This window comes from Tarenaya hassleriana, unplaced genomic scaffold, assembly GCF_000463585.1.
Source record: "Tarenaya hassleriana unplaced genomic scaffold, ASM46358v1 Cleome22, whole genome shotgun sequence".
Lineage (NCBI taxonomy): Eukaryota > Viridiplantae > Streptophyta > Magnoliopsida > Brassicales > Cleomaceae > Tarenaya > Tarenaya hassleriana.
In genome coordinates, this window is record NW_010965541.1 from 638,861 (window position 1) to 648,804 (window position 9,944).

At 30.9% G+C, this 9,944-nt stretch overlaps 1 protein-coding gene across 1 annotated transcript; it reads left to right on the forward strand.

Moving 5' to 3' along the window:
- Nucleotides 1–3,699: 3,699 nt before the first annotated feature.
- On the forward strand, nucleotides 3,700–5,066 carry LOC104814841 (dof zinc finger protein DOF5.3). Its single transcript, XM_010543050.1, has 2 exons — nucleotides 3,700–3,859; nucleotides 4,090–5,066. The coding sequence occupies exons 1-2, from the start codon at nucleotides 3,836–3,838 to the stop codon at nucleotides 4,861–4,863; spliced, it is 798 nt and encodes a 265-aa protein (XP_010541352.1). The 5' UTR covers nucleotides 3,700–3,835; the 3' UTR covers nucleotides 4,864–5,066.
- The last annotated feature ends 4,878 nt before the right edge of the window (nucleotides 5,067–9,944 follow it).

Sequence of the window (9,944 nt, forward strand, 5' to 3'; positions counted from 1 at the left end):
TTTTTTACATGGCAAATATTTTTGACGTGGCGGTGCCATATTATCCAACATGTTAAATACTAGTATTAGAAATGATGTACAGTTTATCACGGTATTTAAAAAGTTCATTTATTATAATAAAAACTGCTATAAATATTAGTGTTAAAACTCCAAACGATGGCGAACAAGCTCTAAAAAAATAAAAACAGCTGCATGCATGTGAATCTTCAATGTTTTGATGCTTTGCTTGAAGATGAAGATAAGAATAACATGGGTCCTTCGGAAATCGGCTCCATTTTTACACTATAGTCCAATATTTTTTTAATGTCCAATAAAAATTATGCAATTCTCTTATAATTCATTAGATTAAAATTCTTTGTTAAATACTAAATAACGACACGATCTTAATCACACTCTTTATAATTCTTATAGAAAATATATGTTCGGCCTTTAACATAGATGTTAAACACAATGTATAGAATTAGTCAATTTATTAAAAACTATACAATCATTAATATAAAACAATTTTGCTGTAATAAAGAGGATGGTTTATAATATATTTTCTCTGTTTTCTAATAAGTGATTTTTAAGTAAATATAAACAAACATATATATATTTATTTAATATTTTTACTAAATATTCTGTTGGAATCGGATGGTTTTAACTAAGGGTAAATCTAAAACATATTTTAAAAAATTACCTAGAAAATTTATAATAATATCTGTTAAGTAACAAAATATATTATCTTTAACGTCAATTATTAAAAAACGAGAAAGTATTAACAGATCAACTGAATTTCAAATTTTTAAAAAATTATATTTAAACTAATTGTTATATTATATATGTAACACAATCATATCCTAATACAAAAACCAATAAATTTATTTTATTAAAAGGTGAAACTAAATTTGAATATAAAAATAAAAAAAATTACAGAACATCAAATAAAACTAATTTAAATCTAATATAAATATTAAATAGATATAATAATTAAAATAAAAAAAATGATTTAAAGTAATGGTTCCATCCAAATTTGAAACAGACACCACATGCACCTCCATGAAACCGCCACTTGCTGTGGGATCCATATGTTTGATCGTCTCTTTCCTGTGATTTGTGGATTCCCAAATATGTCATGCCACGTGGCATCCACTTCTGGCACGTGGGCCCCATACCATCGCCGACCAATGTCTGCATAGTAGAATTGTGAGCCCCACCAACGTATCTTTGTCTGGACACAGATTCCCATACCACCTTCACTTTAATTTAACCAATTAGAATTTGTCGTTTTTCCCACAGAAAAGCAACTCATCGCACAAATTTTGACTAGTCAACCATGATTTGCCACGTGGTCCCATCGTTTGGAAACCCAAAAACAAATATTTAATCATACGGTACATTAATAATAAAACATTCCGTAAATTAATTCAAAGCGTATATATATATACCCTATCCGAAATCTAATACATTTTCCTCGGAAGTGAATCAAAGTTTTTCAATATCGAAAAACATCAATCTGTAAAATAATCGAATAAAAGACCTACAATATCTGTATCTTGAATTCTTTTTGTAGTGTTCACAATTATATACTATTACATACTATTTAAATTCAATTAGTTAATTTGAATATCGGAGGTAATTAAAATCACCAGAAAATTTTGAGATTTAAGTAAACATGAAACAAAAAAGTTGTGGTCCTTGTGGATATCTAGGATATACGTAATCATATATATATATATATATATATATAATGTACTTACAACATTTTGTTTGCTGTAAATCTGAATCGTCCAACTATGGATATCCGAATAGGTTCAACATATAGATACAAAGGTTAACAACAAACTAAATATTTTTTATTCATACATATATATATATTAATATATATATATATATATGTGGTATACGTACATCTCCCGATACGAATTTACTATCAATCAGCAAGAAAGATTCATAATGCAGAGTACATAACGTGAAGAATACTCGAATATGTACACGCGCTCTCGGTTCTATATTCCCTTACATAACCAAAGACAAATATTTGCAAAGCATGATTGAGTAAAATAACATATAACTCACATATCGGTTTCATTTGATATATCATTCGTGTGTGTGTATATACGTATAATAACACCTTCTGTCGCCTCTATCCAATAGTACAAATGTTTCAAAAACTGCATATTTGTCTGGATGTTAAACAAGTAAAAACAATAATGTAGGTATGCAGCATATTATACATATATATATATATATATTATACACACACATTTAATATATATGCACGTAGATCTGGGTAGATATGGATCTATATTGTATCACAGAGCTTTTAGACCAAATCTGGGGTTTTCATATATATGCTTCTCGAGATTGCTTACTTCTCTTTAGTTTTGTTTTGTTTTGTTTTTTCGAGAAACGATGTGTTTGTCTCTGTGAAATTTCTAGGGACAATTCAAACATCATGATGCTACGTACAAAATGTACAGCTACCTCAATGCTTTCGCACTTAGTTGTCGTATTATATACATATGCATATGTATATATATATATATATATATATATATATATATTATTCCATATGTATGTGTTTGTTAACGTGTTTTTGTTTTTTTCCCTATAAAGTGTTTGCTAAAACGCTATCGGAATCACTTTGGAATGGCGTCGGACTTTAATGATAGATTGCTTGAATGATCTGAAGTTTTTAACACGATCATATATATGTATATATATATATATATGTATATAGCTAGCATGCATGTACACCAAATCATATATATATATATATATTGGAGTATTAACGTGTCGTAGAATTTCAGAAATTAATATGATCCTGGAATATTAAATGCGCGCTTATATATAGATTAATCTCACTATATATATGTATATATATACATATATATGTGTATGTTCTTTGACAACGCTCTTTTATCTGAAATGAAAACAACAAAGATAAAACATACCATTAAGGTAGGGGTGGTTTTGGTTGGTGGAGTATAGGTGGGGCCCAGTGGGAGGATGCGAGATGGGACCCGCGCGGAGACAACTCACCGGTCATGGCAAACAGGTTTCGGACACATTCAGCAGATAGAGAGTTCAAATGTAAATCCCTAACACTCTGTGATCGCAATCATCGTACCCCCATTTCCTCATCATTGTCCTCTCTCTCTCTCTCTCTCTCTCTCAAATAATAAACCCTTTATTAGCATTGAGCCATTTATCATTATTAACACAATCATATTATAATAATCTCGTATATAATTAATATCAACAGTGTATCTATATATAATATTGATCCGTTGTCTGTATCTAGACTAACCCTATGACAAGTTCTACATATCTCAGAAATAAAATTATCAGTAGTATATATTTCTGCGTTTTGTTGTCAATAACCGGATTTTGATTTCGGATTGAATTACCATTTACGTGTACGGGTATAGATACGTATTAGTGTATATGTTGGATTTTTATGTGTGTGTATATATATATATATCGATCTATATGATTGAAGTGTGGCCATTTTAAAAGAATTAATGAGTTGCTTTATGGCCTGTATTCCTTATGATGGCTCAAGTGTTCCACGTTATGCCTCATGGTACGATAATAATAATAATAAATAATTAAATAAATGACACAGATGGAATGAAATGACACCTCTCCTTCTCCGCCTCCCACCCTTGCATCCTATATATACACACATGTCTGCCTTTCCCTTTTGCTCCCCACTCTCTCTCTCTCTCTATCCCCGTTTTCTAATACAAGAAACAATCTCCATTTCATATATATACACACTGCTCTATATCGCACAAGCATATATAAAATTTAGATCTATAATCATTGAAAGAGCTTCTTTGAAGCCGGAATGGATCCTTCTGCACACCACCAGGTACCTACCAAAGCTTATATATATATATATATATATATACGGGCATTGAACGCATGAAATTTTTATCTCAAAAATCGAATTTATATGTTGAATTTGGTCGACGGTTAATGGATACATTTTTCACCATTTTCATGCATATCCCATGCTATAAGAAGGGTCTTGGTAATTCCGAATTTTTATGATTTCGAATATAATCTTTGATTTTTTTTTTTAAAAAAAATCATTTTCAGGAGCTATTTGGGAATTACAAAGCATTAGAAGCCATGAGTAGTGTATCATGTTCTTCAAACTCCCAAAGGCAAACGCAAACGCAAGACCATCAGCAGAAGAAACCGCGGCCGCAGCCGCCGGAACAGTCCCTAAAATGCCCTCGCTGCGATTCCGCCAACACTAAGTTCTGCTACTACAACAACTACAGCCTCTCTCAGCCTCGCTACTTCTGCAAGTCTTGTCGGAGATATTGGACCAAAGGCGGGACTCTAAGGAACATCCCCGTCGGCGGCGGCTGTCGCAAAAACAGGCGCTCTTCCTCCTCGACATCGAGGCTCAGAACAACTTCTGATCTGACCCACGACGCCAAAACGCTCTCATCGGCGAGTTATGGTGGCTACAATGACCAAATTGACCTCGGCATGGCGTTTGCCTTGCTCCGCAAGCAGCCTCTGGAGTCACAACTAGGGTTTCCCACGGAATTCGGAAGCTCTTTCGTCGGTGATGTTTTGGGAAACTCGGGTATGATGGGCCAGAACGGAGGGGGAGCGGCGGAGAGCTCGGGTTTCGCCTTCGGAAACGCAAACGCTGGCAGTTTGGATCAGGTCGCGGCAGATCCAAACAGGGCCTTGTGGGGATATCCATGGCAGATGAATGGAGAAAGCCTTGGGACGATGAACTTGGGAGGTGTCGATTATCATCATATCGATTCAGGAAGAGAGATTTGGAGTGGCGATAATGCGATTACGAGTTCTTCTTGGCATGGGCTGCTTAATAGTGGTGCTTTAATTTGATGTAAGACATTGTCTTTTTTTTTTTTTTGGAATTAGGGTTTTGGATTTTAATTTCTTGTGAGTGCATGGTAGATTGTTACCAGACAAGAAAAATATATTGTTTCTAGTTGATCTTGTCAATGGTGGTATGGTACGGTGTCAAACTAATGTACTTTTTTTTTTTGTAATGGAATTTTGAATTAATCAACTTGGTGTAACCATCATTAGTCTTTTTTTTTTGCAACGTTGTTATTTAATAAATATAATATTATCTTATACATGTGAAACTAATTTTAGTGGTATTGGTTTGATTTCGAATCAATTCAAGAGTCTGAAAGTGCATATATATATATATATATAAATATATATACATGTGATTTAATTAATTAATGTTTCATTGAATATTAGTTGTTGTGAGTGTTGTATAAGATATTTTCAGTGGGGAATAAAAGACCGAATTGATGATCACATTGATCAGAGACCAATATCACACCTAACCTAACTTCCTGTTTATACAATAAGAGAATGATTTAAATGAAAATGTAATCTTTGTCGGTTGTTAGTTTGCTTTACACACACACCTTATATATACACCGGAGAAGATTTTGAAAATTTTGGTATAAAGTATTAAATATGAAATTTAATTCATTTTCTATCATATATATATAGTTTAATATAATTTTTTGTTAATTTATATGAATTAATTTTAATAGTTACTATCCGTTTTAAAATGTCAATATATATATATATAATGCGAGTAATCATAGCCTCGTGATTTGGTGCGCAAAATGTAGTTTCCGAATGGTTTTTAGGTCGGCATTATTATATAATCGACGAATCCCGATGACGAGATTTTTCTCGATACAAAAATATATAATCAAATACTGACACATACATACATACATACATACATACATACATACATACATACATACATACATACATACATACATACATACATACATACATACATACATACATACATACATACATACATACATATACACACACACACAAAAACCGGAGATAACGAATGGCATATAAAGCATGCATGGAGCCTCGTTTTCATTGTACGAAGTACGAACAAAATCCAACTCCAAGATTCGGGCGTGACAAGACAAAATCTTCAGTTTTTGGTTGCAATTTTAAAAATCTCAAAACTAGTTATTGTTATAATAAAGATGAATTACTATTATTATTATTATTATTATTAAATTCGATCAGGTAATTATGATCGTATCGTATGTTGTCATTCTGTAAATATAAAAAAGCTCAGGCATTGTTCTTCTTACATTGTTATATTCCCAGGTAGTTTCTTTTTTTGTCTGTAACTCTCTTGATCACATTGTTATATATGTTCTTTTGCTGTAATTATGTATTCCATTTTCCTTTAAAAAAAAATAGATTCAATTGAATTATAATAATGTGAATTTAAATTTTACAAAAAATATTCTATTGTTTTAAAATTGTTTTTAATCACATTATATATTTATATTTATTTTTAGTTCGATAAATTGGTGCCACATAGTTGAATAACCAATGGTTTTTTTTTTACTTACTAATGTTGCCGATGCCTGTGGCATTTGTCACGTAATTTATAGGTTTGTCCAGTAAAAGTAAATTAATCCAAAAATTTCCACGCCTCAGATAAATTTTTCTATCGATGATCGTGCTTTTATTTGAACCAAATCAGATTTGGTATTCTACTTCCGCATCAATTGATATCAGATATAATTTAATTTGAACATATTTTTATTCAATAATTCTTATACATAGATAGTTCACAATAAATGGAGGTATAATTAATGGTGTTAAATATTTAACTTTGAAGTTGATTTATTAATTTGACACAATTTACCCCAATTCACAATTTAATTTAACGATCTGTATACACCTCGAATCGTCACTATTCTGAAAAAAATAAAAATTCTAGAATAACGGTACTAAAGGTGACTATTTCGATAACCGAATCGAACCGAATCATATCTGAACCGAACCTGATATCAAAACCGAATGGTTATAAAATTTTTAAATCCGAAAAAACCGACACCGAACCGAACAAAAAAATAACCGAAAAAATCAATAATTTCTTTGGAAAATGATTTTTTTTTACCGAAAACGAACCGAAATTTATATAAAAACCGAATGGTTATAATTTTTCTATAATAAAATCCGAATATAACCGAACCGAACTCGAACCGAAATCCGAAATGACCACCCCTAAACGATACTTCGAAATATTTAAACTTCCATTACCGTTTTTCACATGTATTAGTTTGGAAACAGCTTAAAAGGTTGAGGATTTTATTTGTCAAAATTTTAATTGGAGATTTTATCTGACAGATTTGAAGGAATTGAGGAATTTCAGTGGAATCAACGGTATATTCATTTTTCAGTCGCAGGGAGTCAGGACCAGCGAGTTATATACATTGGGCCATTTGGGCCTATTGATGAAAGCCCAATTAGAAAATAGAGCCCAAAACAGAGTAAGCCCATGTAATCCCATCCAAAAGCGCCTAACGTGAAATAGCCTAATGGCGTTTTCCATAATAATAATAATAATAATAATAATAATAATAATAATAATAAAATCTAATAGAGACAATGATGATAGGTGCTTTTGAAATCGTTCATAGTCTAATATATCAGTTTTAAAGAATGTTTTGTTGAACATTGCATGAATTAGAGAATATTTTAACTACACTAGTGGAAAATGGCTTGTCATTTTAGAATTATAAACTACTAAAGTCTACTTTATAAAGCCAAAGAGTTTCTTATTATATTGGAAAAATCTCAAAAATAACATTTAATTTTTAAATTTTAACAAATTAAACAATCGACTGATATCGTTTACGAAAATGTAAACGAGTCATAATTTTTTTTATATCACAACTGAATTTTTGTACGCCTGACAATTTAAAAAATTTAGTTTTTTAAAAATAAAAAGTTTTGATATTTTTTTTTGTCAAAATTTAAAGGTTAAAAGTTTTTTGTAATGCCCGAAATTGTTATATTTTGCATATTCCTTGTCTTTATTCCATCAAAGAAGGAAATTATTTAATATTGCCACACTTTGGCGGGGGATTTACAAAAATAACTTTAAATATCATTTTTACTTTAAGGGTGACCTTGAAATTTTGATAATTCCAATTTTATCTTTGTATATAATAATTATTATTTTTATTATTATTTTATTCAGGAGACTTTAATTCCTTTTCGAAAAAACTTAGTATTTCTCTTATCCGGTTTAATGTTTCTTCTAAAAATGGGAGCCAATGTCCGTTATAATTATCTTTCGATGAACGTTTTCTGAAGTATTCAACTTTTATTTCTTTTATTGTAATTAATTTATTTAATTCTGTAATTATATTATTAATTTGTTCTTTTTCTATTATTCGTTGCATATCTCTTACACTATTTTCTGTTTCGAAATATTGTATTGGTTTGTTTAATAATTCAATATTTTTCTTATATATTTTTTCCATTCTAATCGTTATGGTTTTCGATAATATCTCTTTTAATTTCTCTTACTGCGTTAAATATTGAACTAATCATTTTTATTCTTCTATTTTCTTCATTAAGTTCATTCGGTTCGATTGTTCCATAAGTTCGTTCTTTAAATATACTTTCTATAATTTCAACTAATAATTGTTCAAGATGATATAGACATGGTAAACTTTCAAGATTTAATAGGGATAATTTTTCGATAAAGTCTTCGTTGAAATTCATTTTGTAAGATTGTTGATTTGTGATATTGTTCTTCGTAATTTAGAGTAATCTTCCTGGTTTTCTTCTGATTGTTCAGTGTTGAATAATAGAGATGGTGATTCTTGTATAGTTAATCTTGGGTTAAGTCGTAACAACGATTTTCGTCCTGGTTCTATTGCTGTTAGTGGTCTTTTTAAATAGATTACTGGTTTAAATAAGTCATCTATTTCTATAATATCTTTGTTTCTAAAGTTTAAACTGTGATGACTATTTGTTAATGCGTAGTTAATCTGATAGGTTATAGAAAAAGGGTGATTTCCTTTTTCCATGAAATCTGTTCTATCTAGTTTGTATTGGATAACTATTGAATTATCCAAATCTTTATCTTTTAATGATAATCCGAGTTGTATATTGATGTTAAATTTAATTTTTCCAGAAGAAAGATTTCCTTTTCCTTCGGCTATAATACTTTCTTTATAATTGGTTAATCTGTCATCTCTAATTTGAAAGGTAATCGGGGAATCGATACCTTCTTTGAATGTTGATTTTATAATTATTTGGATAGTACTACAGTGTATGTAGGCTATTTGTTTTCTTTGTTTTTCGGGACAATTTCTGAGCCGTTCTAAGATTTGTTCTTTGTTAATAATTGGTAGAATGAGTTCTCCTGTAGTTTGTTCAATCGGTACTGGTGTTTCTCCTACCATTATTCCGAACTTTATTATGTTTGTTCTCGATAATTGTTTCTTTATTTTTCCTAGTATAGTCTGTTCGAAGTTTTCATCTTTTTGAAGATCAAAACTTATTTTTCGTATTTTGTTTAGGTCTATAATTCCATCAAAGAAATATTCTTCATCTGATTGTATAAAATTACCGAATGCGGAGGTTGATGCCATACCTGATTCGCTTTTGTAGATAATCCCTGTCGGTTGGTGTTGGTGATGATCGTTTCCTCGTTGGTGATCCGGAGATCTGATCGGTTTTTTGATATTGTTCAGGGGTGGTGTTTAGTTCCAGAGTTCTGGAGTAATCGGTTTGTGATTCAAAAGAATTTATTCAAGGCCTCCAGAAGATATAGATCTTCAAGCCAATCTCTTGAGAGAGATCTTTCAGAGAGAGTTCTGAAACAAATCCGTTTATTTCACTCTGAGTTCTCCCACCAGAGAGAGCTCATATTTATACAACTTTGGAACCCTATCGGTTAGGATAAGAATCTCAAACCGGGGCCCGACTTACACACATGGCATTACATAATTATACAATAAAGATTACAGAGATAAGGTTCATGATAACCTTATCTTTTATTGGGTCCGACATATTACATCAACTAGTCACATGGTTTCTTTATTTCACATGTCTTCAGACTTTTCTGATGGTGGTTGGCTGCTCCTTTT